This window comes from Palaemon carinicauda, chromosome 4 (assembly GCF_036898095.1).
Source record: "Palaemon carinicauda isolate YSFRI2023 chromosome 4, ASM3689809v2, whole genome shotgun sequence".
Taxonomy (NCBI): Eukaryota; Metazoa; Arthropoda; class Malacostraca; order Decapoda; family Palaemonidae; genus Palaemon; species Palaemon carinicauda.
The window spans coordinates 180,714,446-180,733,814 of NC_090728.1; the positions used below are offsets into that span (position 1 = coordinate 180,714,446).

A 19,369-nucleotide genomic window follows, 5' to 3' on the forward strand; every position below is an offset into this window, starting at 1 on the left:
ACTATATTAGCAAGCAGAGTAGTCCAAGCCTTAGGTTCGGAGTAAGATATAGCTCTGAAGCCTTTGTGTAATGACGGACAGTATCTCCTGTGTACATGAAATGATACCTAGTATAAACTTCCCCTCCTAACCTAACCTACAAGTCGCGTCCTTACTTAATTACCTAACGGTAGGCTAATGTCCCCCTGCCACCCCATTTAGACTGCCGTATTCTTAGCGATAGGATTTAAAATGAGGGAATTATGGGGCATGGCCATCATCATGCATACCCCCATATCCCTTTACCATAAATACCTTTGCCACATTTTTGCCACATGCACTGAACTTATTTTGAGATTGTTCTTGAATAAAAACAACCTATCTAGATTTTTAGAGCTTAACTTTTGGTTACCTTAAGATCTATCTTTGTTACCATTGCTTTTATTACAATAAACTTTTATTCAACCAAAAACAGGAAAAATATCAGGAAAAGGAGAGTGATAAGAAAAGAATTACCTCAGCTGTCATTTAAGATTTTTATACAATCATTTTTCCAAGTGTCTATGAAAATACAATTTTCAAACATTCTTGTTTCTCGCTTATGTGGTCCATAAGAATAATTTACAGATATAAAATATAAGTGAAATAAAATAAAACAATGGTCTGCACCAAACCACAATGAAAAACGGTAACAAACCTCAAAATAGGAAGTTGGAGAATACATAATCCATGTCATAAGCAAAAATTTAATTCATGCTATATATACCAATAAGGCAGGATTATTTACTTTGTAGCAATATCGAAAAAGAAAAACTACGAGTAACAGCCTGTCTTAGGTTATATGACAGTAAACTCTTGTCGAGATTGTCATAGTCTAGTGGAGTCGAAGTTAGACACAAGTAGCTCCACGTAACACTTGACAATAGGTAATATACACCTTTATGAGTCCATCACAGACAATAACAACTATCAGCAATCGGAAACCTCCATCAATTCATGGGATATGCTGCACATTTGTGAATGAAATAATCTTGGTTCTTCCTGACGCGGCCACCATAACAAAGCAACATCGGCCACTTAACTCCAAGCGAATGAAGCACACTCGTAATCTATGCACACAGGTAGACGTCACTATAGTCACTGCGATAACACATCACAATTATGAAGGTCTTTCGTCCGTTAAATATACGGAACATATACAAGAATCTAATAAAAATTACCAAGAAATTGATATTGAATTAAAGTAAGCGAACTGTCAGCGCCGCCGCCGCGGTCAGCTGTAGGTAATATGTAAACAAACTTCTTCTTTCTACATACAGGATTGCTGATCCAAATTGAAAACATGGATAATTTTAAAGCTTCTTTTGTGTGTGTTCCAGACACACTTATCACTAACATATAGTCTGTTAGTAATAATTCATCAACGCTAGATGTACACACTTTTCGTTATTTATAATTCATAATTATGGAAAAATGGTAATTTGATGAACATATTACGCATTGGCAGGATTGGTGTGCATTTAACTAGTTGACAGATGCTGAATAATTTAATATTCTTGGTTATGATTCTGCCCTACATGCATATTTGGAGTTTCTATTTAAATAAAATTATAATTTGACCTACACAATTAGTCATGTTTTTGTTTATCTTTCTCAAAGATAGATCGGTTGCCAGTATTAATTTGCAAATTTATTGAATGTGTTATAAACTATGGACTCTGGCAATTTTTCTTTTTCATTTGGTGGTAAATCAACAGAGATAATACATTTACAAAACTGATACCCTGCCCTATTCTGTCTACAAATTCCATTACAATCCTATGGTGCTTTTATCATTTTAATAAGTGAATCATGCACATGATAATTAGACTGAAGATAGGCATGTGTATAGAAACCTCGTCTAGGAATGCTAGTTGAGAACGCCGAGGAGGGCTAACGTAAAGTCAACTTATGGGGAATAAGGAGAAAAGTGCAGAAATGCAGTGAAATGAAGAAATAAAATCTAGATAAACGTGAATATGATAACAGCCTGCTATTCATGTGAGAAGTAAACGTTGTTGAAAGAATGTATATATATATAAAAATAAACGGATGTCATTATCTTGCTATACGACTATATTTAATCTGACACCTTTATTCATGTATTAGATAATATCAGGTCTAGTGTATATGCTTACTAATAGTTATCTGGAATGTAAACTTTGACTAAATTGTTATTTACTTTTAAAATAAATTATTGCATTATTCTATCTTCTCTACTGTATACCAGGTGGAAATGACTGTCATGGTAAATTTTCCAATTCAAATACTTCGTTAATCAATTTAATTTAATTTATTTTCTAAGTTTAATTTTTCAGTCTTATCTCGATGTTTGTGGAAAAGATGAAAACAAGAAATTAAAAATTCTGAAGGGTTGGTGACCGCTTGCACGAATTCATTCAGAATTAAACTTGCTTAAGATATATACAGTGGTCCGGTCTAGTGTTAGCACAGATGAAATGGGAAGGGTTTTAATAAATAAATACATGTATATATATAAATACATGTGTATATATATATATATATATATATATATATATATATATATATATATATATATATATAGTTACATATATACATATATATATACATATATATATATATATATATATATATATATATATATATATATATATATATACATATATATATATACATACATACATATACATATATGTGTATATATATACATAACATATATGTATATATATACACACATATATATAAATACATAATATATATATATATATATATATATATATATATATATATATATATATACATATATATATATATAAATATTTATATATACACACACACACATATATATATATATATATATGTGTGTGTGTGTGTGCGAGACCGCAGGTGTGTGCGTGTTTAGAAGGAAAATTCCCATACAAATTAAAGAAGGGGAGAACAGAACAGTGTTATAGTTTGGGCGTGGTTCCATCACTAATCAAACAGTAACTATTTTGGTACATAACACAAGATCTATAAATAAGGGCAATTATGTGGTATAAGTTTCGTATGGTACAAGCTAAGCTACTAAGATTGTGTGTGTTTATCTTCTTTACCATAGTATCTTAAAATATATGATTAATCTTATCTGGTAAAGGAGTTTAGAGTATCTGACCTTTAAAATAATTCATAATTACACAACTTGATGCATCCCATTTCATACTGTGATTATTTTTGTTATTGTTATTGTTATTATTATTTATTATTTATCATTTATCATTTATTATTTATTATTTATTGTTTATTATTTATTACTTATTATTTATTATTTATCATTTATTAATTATTAATTATTAATACTATTATTATCATTATTATTGGTAAGTATGGCGTACCAGGTGAAAATGAGAGTGGTGAGAGACTGGTAGATATGTGTGTTGAACAAGAGATGGTAATAAGTGCTAGCTTCTTTAAAAAGAAAGATAAAAATAAGTATACATGGGTGAGAGTGGCAAATGGAAGAGTAGTAGAAAGGGCATTAATGGATTATGTGTTGATAACTAAAAGAATGTTTGGAAGATTGAGAGACGTACACGTGTTTAGGGGTATGGCTAACGGCATGTCTGATCATTTTTTGGTGGAAGGAAAATTAGTTGTAGCAAAAGAGTGGGGGAATAGAGTAGGTGGATGTAAAAGGGAGCTAGTGAGGGTTGAAGAGCTAATAAAACCGGGGGTAAAAAGTAAATATCAGGAAAGGTTGAAAATGGCATATGACGAGGTGAGAGTAAGAGAAACTGGTAATTTAGAGGAGGAGTGGAAGTTAGCAAAAGAAAATTTTGTTGGGATTGCAAGTGATGTATGTGGCAAGAAGGTTGTTGGAGGCAGCATGAGGAAGGGCAGTGAATGGTGGAATGAAGGAGTGAAGGTAAAAGTGGAAGAGAAAAAGAGGCCTTTTGAAGAATGGCTGCAGAGTAATAGTATAGAGAAGTATGAAAAATATAGAGAGCAAAAGGTGGAAGTAAAGCGCAAGGTACGTGAGGCAAAGAGGGCAGCTGACCTGAGGTGGGGTCAGGGACTGGGTCAGTCATATGAAGAGAATAAGAAGTTTTGGAAAGAAGTGAAGAGAGTAAGGAAGGCCGGCGCAAGAATTGAAGAGACAGTGAAAGATGGAAATGTTAAAAGGAGAAGAGGCAAGGAAAAGGTGGGCGGAATATTTTGAAAGTTTGCTGAATGTTGAGGATGATAGGGAGGCAGATATAATTGCTGTTCCAGGTGTTGAGGTGCCAGTGATGGGAGATGAGAATGAGAGAGAGATTACAATAGAGGAAGTGAGGAGAGCACTAGATGAAACGAGAGTAGGAAAAGCGTCTGGTATGGATGGTGTGAAAGCTGAGATGTTGAAGGAAGGGGGTGTGACTGTACTTGAATGGTTGGTGAGATTCTTTAATGTGTGTTTTGTGTTGTCAATGGTACCAGTAGATTGGGTCTGTGCATGTATTGTACCACTATATAAGGGTAAGGGAGATGTGCATGAGTGTTGTAATTCAAGAGGTATTAGTTTGTTGAGTGTAGTTGGAAAAGTGTATGGTAGAGTACTGATTAATAGGATTAAGGATAAAACAGAGAATGCAATCTTGGAAGTACAGGGTGGTTTTAGAAGAGGTAGGGGTTGTATGAATCAGATTTTTACAGTTAGGCAGATATGCGAGAAATATTTAGCAAAAGGTAAGGAGGTGTATGTTGCGTTTATGGATCTGGAGAAAGCATATGATAGAGTTGATAGGGAAGCAATGTGGAATGTGATGAGGTTATATGGAGTTGGTGGAAGGTTGTTGCAAGCAGTGAAAAGTTTCTACAAAGGTAGTAAAGCATGTGTTAGAATAGGAAATGAAATGAGCGATTGGTTTCCGGTGAGAGTGGGGCTGAGACAGGGATGTGTGATGTCGCCGTGGTTGTTTAACTTGTATGTTGATGGAGTGGTGAGAGAGGTGAATGCTCGAGTGCTTGGACGAGGATTAAAACTGGTAGGCGAGAATGACCATGAATGGGAGGTAAATCAGTTGTTGTTTGCGGATGATACTGTACTGGTAGCAGACACAGAAGAGAAGCTTGACCGACTAGTGACAGAATTTGGAAGGGTGTGTGAGAGAAGGAAGTTGAGAGAGTAAATGTGGGTAAGAGTAAGGTTATGAGATGTACGAGAAGGGAAGGTGGTGCAAGGTTGAATGTCATGTTGAATGGAGAGTTACTTGAGGAGGTGGATCAGTTTAAGTACTTGGGGTCTGTTGTTGCAGCAAATGGTGGAGTGGAAGCAGATGTACGTCAGAGAGTCAATGAAGGTTGCAAAGTGTTGGGGGCAGTTAAGGGAGTAGTAAAAAATAGAGGGTTGGGCATGAATGTAAAGAGAGTTCTATATGAGAAAGTGATTGTACCAACTGTGATGTATGGATCGGAGTTGTGGGGAATGAAAGTGATGGAGAGACAGAAATTGAATGTGTTTGAGATGAAGTGTCTGAGGAGTATGGCTGGTGTATCTCGAGTTGATAGGGTTAGGAACGAAGTGGTGAGGGTGAGAACGGGTGTAAGAAATGAGTTAGCGGCTAGAGTGGATATGAATGTGTTGAGGTGGTTTGGCCATGTTGAGAGAATAGAAAATGGCTGTCTGCTAAAGAAGGTGATGAATGCAAGAGTTGATGGGAGAAGTACAAGAGGAAGGCCAAGGTTTGGGTGGATGGATGGTGTGAAGAAAGCTCTGGGTGATAGGAGGATAGATGTGAGAGAGGCAAGAGAGCGTGCTAGAAATAGGAATGATTGGCGAGCGATTGTGACGCAGTTCCGGTAGGCCCTGCTGCTTCCTCCGGTGCCTTAGATGACCGCGGAGGTAGCAGCAGTAGGGGACTCAGCAGTATGAAGCTTCATCTGTGGTGGAAATGTGGGAGGTTGGGCTGTGGCACCCTAGCAGTACCAGCTGAACTCGGCTGAGTCCCTGGTTAGGCTGGAGGAACGTAGAGAGTAGAGGTCCCCTTTTTTGTTTTGTTTCTTGTTGTTGTCGGCTACCCCCCAAAAATTGGGGGAAGTGCCTTTGGTATATGGATGGATGGATCATTATTATTATTTTATCATTATTAACTATTAATTATTAATGATTAATTATTATTATTATTATTATTATTATTATTATTATTATTATTATTATTATTATTATTATCATTATTATTATTATTATCAGCCAAGCTACAGCCATAAATGGAAAAGTGGAATGTTTTCAAACCCATGGGTTCCAACAGGGAAAGTAGCCTCGTGCCGAAAGAAGATAGAGTAGTGACGTAAAAACTATAAAGGAGAAATAAAAAGAAACATGAAAAAATATTATATGTAACAACGATAAACAGATAAGTCATATAATTACCAAGAATCAATTCTATGTTTTGTTCAATAGAAAAGCATTTGAAACAAGTATGAACTTCAGAAGTTCCATCTATTCAACCATTAGATTTATAGGAGTTATCAGATAAACCATGCAAATAAGGATGCGAGCATCAAATTTGTCACACTTGTTCTCCAAGTTGTATTAATCAAATCTGACAGAATTGCCAATTGAAAATCGAAGATGGCTGCCAAATTAGTAGCCCGAAATTGACTTTTTAAAGGTTTTAAGACCACTCATGAATGACAGAGGCAAGGGACAGTGACATTGTCCCTATCAAGCAGGGCAATGAACTAGAGACTGACCATATATACATATGATCAGTGCCCAAACCCCTCTCCACCCAAGTTAGGACCAAGGAAGGCCAGGCAATGGCTGCTGATGACTAAGATGTAGACTTATAGGCTCCCCCAAAACCCGCATCCTTCGCTGACAAGAATGGTGAAGTTACAGCGACCAAAGGAACTAACGAGTTCGAGCGTGACTCGAAACCCGGTCTGGCAATCACCAGGAAGGACACTACCACAAGACCATCACAATCCTTGCTTAGAAGTATTTGTAGTTGTCCGAGTTTTAAGATCTAGATGTGAATTCCTATGTTTTCAAGGCTACTGGAGTAGATTCTAATGTTTATAAAGCACACCGACACATTTTTCCAAGAATTTACTGTTTATATAGCAAAGTGATACCTGTTTCAAGATTTTACTGTTAATAAAGCATGCCAACACATGTATTACTCACTCATTTTCTCATTGCAGGTCCGTGGTAAACGGGTGTTGGTTCACGGGTTAAACTGGATGAAGGTAACATGCAGATGGTTTCTGCGTGTGATCGAGTACTGTACGTCTAGCGCCAAAACTTTCAAGTGAATGAAACTGATGAAGTTCTTGAAGGAGTAATTATTGGGCACTACCAAGGCACATTGGTGACATCACTTCTGTGAAACTTAGCATGGGATTCAGTTTCAGCCTAAGCAAGAAATGTATGTCGACATTATAGTGCAACAACTTACTAGTATCTTAAATGCTTGCCTAACCCCAAATCAGTTAGGCTGCCGCACCAAGTATAACGGGGCTTTAGCTATCTGGATGGTGCACAAATCGCACAGGACTTGTAACACTGGATGAACGATCGGACTAAGTGTAGGGTGTACAAGGACCTAGTTGTATCCCATATAGGAAAATGTCTATTAAACATATACAAGATGGTAAAAGGGTACATCCTCGGTCCAGGACGTCATGTTACCCATGGATGTTAGATTTAATGATAAATCGTGGAACACTGATTGAACCCTGTGTTGTCTATGTCAGGAGTTTAAAAATGAAGATCTAAAGTCATCTCAGATCAATACGACCAAAAGAGGGAGTGATGGCTATATGAACTTGGCAAAGAATATTCCTCTACTTCACTCACTCAATGAACTGCCAATCAAGTTAGCCTTGAAAAATTTAAACAAAGGTGGTGGAGTGGCAGTAACCTTGAGACAAAAGAAGACACCATATCATGAGAGTTGCAGGCTTCTATTCAACAACACAAAATTATACAGAGCTGAAAAAGATCAACCTCTGCAGGTAGCAGTGGTGAAGGGGGTAGAAGTTAAGATTCCACAAAAGGTTTAAGAAGCTAAAACATAAATATGATTCTTTAGCAAGACCGATAAGGTTGGGGGAGCTTAGAGAAACAATAACAATGCAAGTGAATAAGAGAATAAGCGAATGTGCAGAAAGACTGGGTGATAAGAAACTCCTTGTCAAACTAAGTGCAAGTGATGTCATAGCACAAGAGCTGAAATATCACCTTGCCTGCTTGGTGGCATTTTTAACCAAGAACAAACTTACCTAAAGGAGTAGGAGCAAGAGAAAACACAGAAGTATTGCAAGGATGCATATCCAATTGCTTTCTCTGAACTAGTCATCTACATTAGTAGGATGAAAAATACCAGCGACCCCTTTATTTTCAAGCTTGCTGACTTGACTATGTTTTACAAGCAGAGGACACCCACAGCTTGGTGTTGAATTGTATGGTGTTCATTTTACTCAACTCAAGGACCAGTTGCTTTTTTCCCATTCCCACGCTGCAAGCTCATCGCAAAGGGCAATATGTTCTGCTGATTTTTGTAAGTGATGTAAGCTCAATCATCTCACAAGCATCCAAGTAGGTTGAAGCGATCCATCTAGCAAAAACGGCTGAGATAATATGAGGAGACAGGCTCCACCATTCATTAAATTTCAGCAGTACCTTTCATGACACAAACTTGCAATGGGCTGTACCACCATCACTGCTGTAATTTGTATGTATGATTAAAAATGGTGCAGACAGAAAGTCCTAAATCCAGTATGGAGTACCAAATTCTGACGTTTTTATATCACAATTCATACAGTACAACTGCTTTGCGAAATACAAGGAAGAAGTGAATGTCCATAGGCATTCCAAGAACCATGAGACTCCTTTTGCAGTCTACATAAGCTTGTATGTGTTTGCCAAGATGATGAAGAGATAAATCATTGAAATGCTTCATGAAAATGGGCTTAGCATATCATTTGACAGGATCCTAAAAATATCAGGACAGCTAGGAGAAACCGTTGTTGCATGATATGTTGCATAGTATGTTAAGGATAGAGTAATTTGTCCTCTAGCGTTGAGAAAGCAGTTGTTCACAAATGGACTGTAGCAGTGGATCATAATCCAATGGCGACCACAGCTTAAATATCATTCCATGATACAAATATGTCTATTTTCCAACACCCAATCACTGAAAATGCTGGCGATAAATAAGAGCCTCTCAAACTTCCAGGAGCATGTATCAAAATTCAACCGGCATACTTTACACAAAACCCCAATCCTCCTTCAGTAGCAAGTCAATCCTTACCAGCACCACAGGCAATCTTGTCACACTTGAATGAATATTCTAGGTTAGAGGAAGTCTTCCTCACTGAGGATGTGACTGATAAAGTCAGCATCACATGGTTTGCCCAACATGCAAATAAGAAGCAGAGCTAACCATTTGAAACAAGCATTTCAGCAATGATGCCTGTGGCGAGACCAAGCTCATTCTGTTGCAACAATGAAGCATGCCATGGTGAAGGTCCATGTAACATAGGGGCTTTCCGGAACCCAGGGCAGACACCTGTCCTTTCTGCTAAGCAACCGTTGTATGTTCTGGCCAAACAAATACAATGGACAAGGCCCGAGTACTGAGAAGACAAATTTTTTCATCATGTTCAGTGAACTACATTTAGAAAAGGTTATTATTATCATTATCATCATTACTTGCTAAGCTACAATACTAGTTTGAAAAGACAGATGCTATAAGCCCAAGGGCTCCAACAGGGAAAACAGGGAAAATAGCCCAGTGAGGAAAGGAAATAAGGAAAAACTAAAAAGAACTTTAAGAACAATAACATTAAAACAAATCTTTCATAAATAAACTATAAAAACTTGAAAATAGCAAGAGGATAAAAAGTTCAAAATAACAAGAGGAAGAGAAACAAGACAGAATAGTGTGCCCGAGTGTATCCTCAAGCAAGAGATCTCTAACCAAAGACAGTGGAAGACCATGGTACAGAGGCTATGGCACTACCCAAGACTAGAGAACAATAGTTTGATTTTGGAGTGTCCTTCCCCTAGAAGTGCTGCTTACCAAAGCTAAAGAGTCTCTTCTACCCTTAGAAGAGGAAAGTAGCCACTGAACAATTACAGTGCACTGGTTAACCTCTTGAGAGAAGAAGAATTGTTTGGTAATTTCAGTGTTGTCAAGTGTATGAGGAAAAAGGAGAATGTGTAAAGGATAGGCCAGACTATTCTGTGTATGTGTCGGCAAAGATGAAATAAGCCGTAACTAGAGAGTGGGATCCAATGTAGTACTGTCTGGCTAGTCAAAGGACCCAATAATTCTCTAGCGGTTGTACGGAAATCAATATGAATATTGCTAAAGGACAGCGGCTGGACCAGGGCTTTCGTGGAAGCATTGGTAGCCTCATTTGGTCCAGCACTGTCTTACCTATTTGCATCCAGTGTCATCAGGACTAGTCGAGTACACCAGAGCACTTATGCAGCTAGCACAATCTGATGAAAAAGGCATACTATGATTACTGCTCTGAAGAGTCCGGCATATTAGATCAAAGCTCTGAGGATTGATGTGAACAATAGAGAAAAGAGATACTGCAGTTCCTCCACAAAGGTTTATCCCCGATTCACCAGTTAAAGTATAATGTGACAGTGATCAAGTGTTGCTTTTAACTGTAGTCACCCCTTATTAGAGGGACATTCCAATGTGGTGAAAGGATTTGCATATCACCATGATCAGCACAGCTGTACTAGTCAGGGCCCAACATACTAGGTTGGCTTGCTGTGGGCGATCAGATTAAAATCTCCCACCAATGCCAATCTGAGCAGTGGCCAACGTGGTGATGTAAACTGCCAAACCCCAGACATGAATAAGGACATGTCTAAGGCCTTTGTCCTGTAGTTGACTAGAAACAGTTGCATTTGTTGTGTGTGTGTGTGTGTGTGTGTGTGTGTGTGTGTGTGTGTGTATATATATATATATATATATATATATATATATATATATATATATACATAAATAATGTGTGTGTTTATAAAAGTAAACATAAAGTTACAGATGCTGACGTACCTATTTAGCCTAAAGAATAAATCTACTTTATTGGGGTTATTATAATTCAAACATACTGGCAACTATAGCAAATCGACAATTCTTCTAGAATACCAATAAAGATATTTGTCTGTTACTTATATATCTTTTTCTATGCATTTTTATAATGATAATAATAACGAGGGTTCTCTAATTTGACAGCGGGCAAAATCTTCCTCCAACCAGAAATGAATAAGATTTTGATTGAAGGGTCACCAAGTGTTCTCTAATTTGACAGAGGGAAAAATCTTTTTCAAAGCATAAATTAATAAAAATTTCCCTTAATGGTTGAAGGATCACGAAGACCAATTTTCACTACCTGATGATTAAAGGCCTTTGTCATTAAGCACGAAATCCAAAACTGAACCATCTCTTTGGTTTTGCAGCCAACAGCAGTCGATGCATTAGCTGTCCTTGCACGATCAACCACCACCACCACCACCATCATCACGCAGTGTTTCCATGCCGGCAAGAGTCCATTGATTCAATGTTGCCAGATGCTGAGTTCATTGATTCAAAGAGGTCTGTCTGTGCGTGCCGGTCTCCAGGACATCTCCGCCAGCTTATGATGTTCTGTTCGGTGAATCTTTTTCATACATTGATTTATCCGCTGGAAAATAGCCGCGCCGTCGTGGTTGCATTGGTCAATAACTAAGCCTCTTTTTTTTCAGGGCAAGTGGCCTTCAGTTCCTTTTTTTTATCTGCTCAGCTTGTTCGTGTAATCATTACCTGTCGCTCCAAGCTTTACCTTTTCATTTACTTCTGTCTTTTTTTATTCGAAGGCATTTTGAAATATATATTTTCTTTCAGATTCTAATTATATGTTTTATTTTCAAAAGTTTTTGTTTACTCTGATCATAGATGATTAAGAAAAAATAAAAGCCTTCATTTGCATACATACGTACTAGTGTATAATCATCATTATAAATACAATCGCACGTATATATAAATATATATACATATGTATAAAACAACAACAATAAAATACAGCCGTTTCAAATCCAAAGCAGGTCAATGGCCTTAGACACGTCCTTATTCATATAGGGGGGTTGGTGACCGTTGGTCAGTTTTCGGAATGACGCTGGCCAGTGTGGACTGGTGATGGTGGGAGACTTAGGCTGATACTCCACAAGAAACCAATTCAATATGGATGGCCCTGACTAGTACAGCTCAGCAGATCATGGCGATACACAAATCAGTTAAGGTATCACAATTTTTTCAAGATGGTTTTTTTTTTTTTTGTGTGTGTGTTTTATCTCCCAGAAATTGTTCAGTGGCTATTTTCCTCTTAGTAAGGGTAAAAGAGACTTTTTACCAAAATGAAACCATTGTTCTCTAGTCTTGGGTAGTGCCATAGCCGCTGTACCATGGTCTTCCACTGTCTTGGGGGTAGAGTTCTCTTGCTTGAAAGTACACTCAGGCACACTATTCTGTTTCCTCATTTCCTTTCCTCACTGGGCTATTTTCCCTGTTGAGGCTCTTGGGCTTACAGCATCCTGCATTTCTAACTAGGGTTGTACCTTAACTAGAAATGATGATAATAATAAATGCTTCGTTTAGTCAGTACCTCCGTTTAACCCTAAAACAAAATTATACAAGATTATCTTAAGACATGCTTGATCTTAGTTTATCTAAGAACTTCTGACGGAAGTTAATGTCAAAAGCATTCAAAACATTCTAATAATGTCTTCAAAAATCGGCGGCTTGTAAAATTTCTCTGGGACGTGATAAACCCCTATATAATAAAGAGCAAGAGTGTCTGATTATATGTATATGTATATGTATATTTATATATATATATATATATATATATATATATATATATATATATATATATATATATATGTATATATATATATATATATATATATATATATATATATATAATGTATGTATATGTATATATATATATATATATATATATATATATATAATGTATGTATATGTATATATATATATATATATATATATATATATATATATTATATATATATATATATATATATATATATAATGTATGTATATGTATATTTATATATATATATATATATACATATATATATATATAATGTATGTATATATATACAGTATATATATGTATATATACAGTGTATATATAAATATATATATATATAATGTATATATATACACACAGTATATATATATATATATATATATATATATATATATATATATATATATATATATATATATATATTTACTATTAAGCTTAGCGGTATTGCCAAATGTATTACTATTTAGTCTCTCCCCATCTCTTAGGTAGGAGGAATAGTAGCAGTCATACACTGTAAGATGGGATACCCCAAGAGGTAGACTCGTAAACCACAACCTCCCACAAATTGCCGAAACTGCCGTGTTATAGTTAAGAAAGGGGGAGGGTTTTGGAAGGGTTGAATGTGTGTGTATATATCTAAATATCTAGCAGTCATTTTTGACGGGTCGCGTATACTAGTCTAAAGTAGATACCAAACAATAGTTAAGTGGCAAGAAAATGGACTTACCTGATTTTAATTAGCATCATTAACTGAATGCTCACTGCAATTTTATACTCTTCATAGTGAAGTTGTACTGAAGGCGGAGACACTCTTTACAGTCAAGCTAATCACACATCATCCCTAAAACGAAAAAGAAAAACACCCAGAGAATTACTCGTAAAAGGTTCCTAGACTTCCAATAAAGTAACACCACTAAATAGACACAATTTTAAAAGCTTGATGTTGGGTAATTGTAGAAAATAATTCCACTTGGTAAGGGTAGAAGAAACTCTTTAGCTATGGTAGGCAGCACTTACAGGACACTGCAAAATCAAATATTCTTCTCTAGTCTTGGGTAGTGCCAAAGCCTCTGTACCATGGCCTTCCACTGTCTAGGATAGAGTTCTCTTGCTTGAGAGTACACTCGGGCACACTATTCTACCTTATTTCTCTTACTCTATTTTTTCAAGTTTTTATACTGTAGTTTATATAAATGTCTATTTTAATGTCGTTACTGTTCTTAAATATTTTATTTCAATTGTTCATTACGCTTCTTTTAGTTTACTTATTTCCTTTTTTTTAATTTTCTTTCTGGGCTATTTTTCCCTGTTGGAGCCCTCGCGCTTATAGCATCTTGCTTTTCCAACTAGGGTTGTAGCCTAGCTAGTAATAATAATAACGTTAATGCCATTATTATGACGAAGACAGTGGATAGTACATTATGAATTGTGGCCTTATTGCCAATGCACAACTGGGGGGAAATCATTGTAGATACACTATTGTAAAAGTTGAGAGCAGTTGGTCAGTAAGTTGTAAGAAAGGTAGGGAGAACGAAGAAGTACAGTAGAAAGATAAAAAGTGAGTGCAGCTGAGGGCATATGGGAGGCTACATAGACCCTTAATTAATACCAGTATAGTATTGCGTTAATAATACTAAAAATTTAGTATGAAATCTATGGCGATAAATTTCTTCAGTCACCGAGTCTAAGGCATATCTGATCAGCATTGTGTCGAAGCAAAATTTAAAACTGGTAGAAGTTTAATTGGAGATGATGATGTGAAAATGTGGCTGTAAAGATAGAAAAGTGGTCGGGCGTAACATTAAAAGAAAATCCTAACTACGGTCATAGAATCATAGGTGCGTGTTTGAGCCTCTATGAATGTAGGAAGTGGGAATAATCAAATTAATTGTCAAGATGAGGAAATGAGAAGTTTGGTAGAACGAAAAGGAAAAAGCCGAGACAAAAAGTGTCTAGATTTAAATGGTATACTGGAGCGTGTGTGGCTGATGAATCAACTACAGATGTAAGGGCAGCATCAAACGTTGTGGAAGTTTTCGGCAAAAGGGATTCATCCATAAATCAGCTGTTAAAGGACAGCATTCACATGAATGGTTGTGGTGGCCTATTGGAAACGTCCCTGCCTGGTGATCTGCCGGACTGGGGTTCGAGTCCAACTAAAACCCTATAGTTTTTTATAGTGTCTGCAACCTCATCATCCTTGTGAGCTAAGGATGGGGCATTTAGGGGAGCCCATAAGTTCACCTCCGGAGTCATCATCAGCCATTTCCTGGCTCTCCCTGGTCCTAGCTTGAATGGAGAGGGGACGGACGCTGTATATATATATATATATATATATATATATATATATATATATATATATATATATATATACATATATATACACACATCTATACACACACACACACACACACACACACACACACATATATATATATATATATATATATATATATATATATATATATATATATATATATATATATATATATATATATATATATATATATATATATATATATGGTCAGTCTCTATGTCTCTGTCCTGCTAGCTAGAGCACTGACACTGCCCCTTGCCTCTGCCATTCATGAGCGGCCTTTGAACCTTTAAACTGTAAACATACAAACCCAAAAGGGTCACAATTATCGTTTAGTGATAACCAATATTAGTTTAAAAAAGGATCTCCATCAAGATGCAGTTTTCCATTATTCATGAAGGTAATCATATCCGGACCGGCCATTTGCCGACCAATTACTTTAAGTTCTTTGTTGAAGGAACTACGGTCATTTTAACCCCTCGGCCTCCTCAGCCCTCATTCATCTTGCTCTCTCCCCTCCCCCCTATCTCGAAACCTCACATTCCCCTCATTCCATGAATATATTTCAGTTTGTAAACAAGATGTGATCAATCGGATCTCAACTGACTCCAGCAGGCGATGTTTACAATGCTGATCATCTCATATGTTACAATATGAACGCATGTCTTTGTAGTCCATTCATATTTCGTTGGGATTTAATATAATAAATACATTTGTAATGCATATCTATTTCTGGAATATTTGTTACCTTGAATTATTAATAGTTATGTTTCCCATTCAACAAATTTCGATGGTAAATCCTTGGTTGCTAGGACACGTATATCAATCTAAATAGAGTATTATAATAAAAAAGATAAGCAGAGCAAAATAAGACTCTCTCTCTCTCTCTCTCTCTCTCTCTCTCTCTCTCTCTCTCTCTCTCTCTCTCTCTCTCTCTCTCCTCCTTGATCCATTTAAAGTTCTCTTTCCTATTAAACGAGTCTCGATGATTAATTCTTCCTGGCTAGAACAAGTATATGGAACATTATATAGAAAAGCGGATGAAGACAGCAAAATAAAACTATTGGAATCTCTCTCTCTCTCTCTCTCTCTCTCTCTCTCTCTCTCTCTCTCTCTCTCTCTGGAGCATTGATATAAAAAAGGATTAAGATAGCAATATAAAACTATTGGAACCTCTCTCTCTCTCTCTCTCTCTCTCTCTCTCTCTCTCTCTCTCTCTCTCTCTCTCTCTGGAGCATTGATATAAAAATGGATTAAGATAGCAATATTAAACTATTGAAATCCTCTCTCTCTCTCTCTCTCTCTCTCTCTCTCTCTCTCTCTCTCTCTCTCTCTCTCTCTCTCTCTCTCTCTCTCCCGTAACATACTGGACCCCCAAAACTCGTTTTGAAAACAGAATGTATTCATTCCATGATCCAATATTTTGGTGATTTTTTTATCACCAAGAAAAAAGGGGAAGGGAGGACAGGCGGGCCACCGAAGGGAGAAAATGGAGCAATCAGTCAGGGCTAAATCCTCCTTAGTTATTCTAGTGAATTAAATGAATAAAAATGAAGAGAAACTGGCCAGAGGTTTTAATGTGATTACTTCATATGGAAAATAAAGTTCATATGTTTTATTCAGTGTTTTGTTACAGAGGTGATTATCGGGAAGTTATTACTTTAGGTGGTTTTGTTCATTTATTTTGATTGGTTTCATATTTACCTATTCTCTGTACATTGTTTTCTTATATACATTAGTTGATATCTAATTTTCTTTAAGCACAAATTCAGACATACACAATGCCCAAAGTTGGAGCAAATGTTTTTATGTTAACCAGGCTGACATGAGTCTTTTTACAGTTTATATATGACATATCTGTTTCTGACGTTGTTGATAGTTTACATCGGACATATCTGTTTTGACGCTGTTACTGTTTTTAGAATGATATATTGTTAATCTATTCTCATCATTCATTTATTTCCTTATTTCCTTTCCTCACTGGGCTATTTTTCCCTATTGGAGCCTTTGGGCTTAAAGCATCTTGCTTTTCCAACTAGGGTTGTAGCTTGGCTAGTAATAATAATAATAATAATAATAATAATAAACGAAAGAAATCACTTACTGATATACTGTACTGTATATACAACAACAAATGCAGCCGTTTCTAGTCCACTACAGGACAAAAGCTTTAGACATGTCCTTATACATGTATGGGGTTGGCCATTTTCATCACCACACTGGCCAGTTAGGATTGGTGATGGTGGGATATTTTAGTCTGATCGCTCACATAAAACCAACCTAGTATGGATGGCCGTGACTAGTACAGCTTTGCTGATCATGAAGATACAAAAACACTTTCACAAAGTTATATATAATATACAATATATATAATATATACGATATATATATCATACATTATACATTATGCATTATACATTATATATTATACATTATATATTATATACTATATAATATAATTATATGTTATATATTATATAATATACATATATAATATATAAATAAATATATATACACATACATATATATATACATATAAATATATATATATATATAATAAATATATATACACATATATATATGTATATATATACACATGTAAAAATACATACACATATATAAAATATATATACATATATATATACACATATATTAAATTTATATATATATACATATATATGTATATATATGATTTATATATATATATATATATATATATATATTATATATATATATATATATATACACACACATATATAATATATATATATATATATACATACATAATATATATAAATAAATAAATATATATATATATATATATATATATATATATATATATATATGCACATATATATATTATATATAAAATATATGTATATATATATATATATATATATATATATATATATATATATATATATATAATGTGTGTGTATATATTGTATATATAAAAACAAGGACGAGTACGTATAAAACTTGTTTTCTAAGAACTAGCGTCATATTATTATTATTATTATTATTATTATTATTATTATTATTATTATTATTATTATTATTCAAAACAAAATGCAGGTGTGTGTGCACGTCTATTAATAACACGATTTTCCGTACTCAGTTTCTGATAAACCTTGAGCTAAATTATCCCTTTTCTCTCGCACATCTGCCAGATACCCTTCTAAGGATGTATGTCTTCATCCGTTGGCGACGATATTTCAAACTAAATCATTTTCCCGGCTGCATTTAATCAGAGAGAGGCCGGTCACTGAAACCAGGTCCCTGAAACTGGCACCAAGATTTGGTAATATGTTTACAAATCAATATCCTGAGGATTTAGAGGCTAATCCACGGATGTATGCAGATAACTAGAGGATGGATTTGTTTCTTGTGTATATTCCCGTATGTATGTATGAATGTATGAATGTATGAATGTATGAATGTATATGTATATATATCATCAGCCTTTGCTAGTCCACTGCAGGACAATGCCCTTAGACAGACAGGTCCTTTCACTCCTGTCTGCTTCTATATCCGAAAATTTCTTGGCTCGTTATTCCAATCTTCTCTTGCTTAGCCTGCTTTATTTGCAATCTCTAAGGACCCATTCTATTATTCTTAATATCCATCTATTATTTGCCATTCTCATTGTATGTCCTGCCCATGTCCATTTCCTTTCCTTACATGTTGTTATTAGATCCTCTACGAAAAATCATCAATAGATAAATCGTCAGAAAAAAATGGAGTACCCCTTAAATTAAAAAACGTAACCCCAACACTTAAAAAAACGACAATTTTAATCGGAAATTCTCCGTAAAAATATAGTGTTCTCAGCCGCATTTCAATAAAATACAGGCGACCTTAATTTTACCCTACTTTGATATATTTTACGGGTTGGTGTTCGTAATATAACTCCTTTGCGTCAATATATCCGTTTTTAAAACGGTAAATGTCTGGCAATATTTATTCCAGGATTTTTACCGTTTTCACGGCAAATTTTTAACAGTGAAAGTATGAAAAACCACAGAGCAAAAGCAATCATACAATTCAGGTCTCGAGAACAATATTTACATGGTCGTTACCTAGCGTAAGGTAATTAATATGTAACCTGAGATAACAGAACAGCCTCAGATACCATCATTGACGCTTTAATCTCTGCAGTAGAACATAATTGAAAGGATGTTTAGAACTGAAGAGGAA

The 19,369-nt window shown here is 35.4% G+C and overlaps 1 protein-coding gene across 7 annotated transcripts in view; it reads right to left on the reverse strand.

Annotated features, from left to right (window-relative positions):
- Positions 1-19,369, reverse strand: part of LOC137640253 (uncharacterized abhydrolase domain-containing protein DDB_G0269086-like) — a 108,151-nt gene that overhangs the window by 49,274 nt on the left and 39,508 nt on the right. Inside the window, exon 1 of one of the 7 annotated variants that reach the window (XM_068372832.1) lies at positions 13,583-13,698. The exons of 3 other annotated variants lie outside the window; for them this stretch is intronic. In XM_068372832.1, the coding sequence (XP_068228933.1) occupies positions 13,583-13,602 (20 nt within the window). In that variant the 5' untranslated portion in view covers positions 13,603-13,698. Of the gene's footprint in view, positions 1-676; positions 1,287-13,582; positions 13,699-19,369 lie in introns of those variants that run through there. 3 more of the 7 variants (XM_068372835.1, XM_068372834.1, XM_068372833.1) reach the window with 3 other exon arrangements.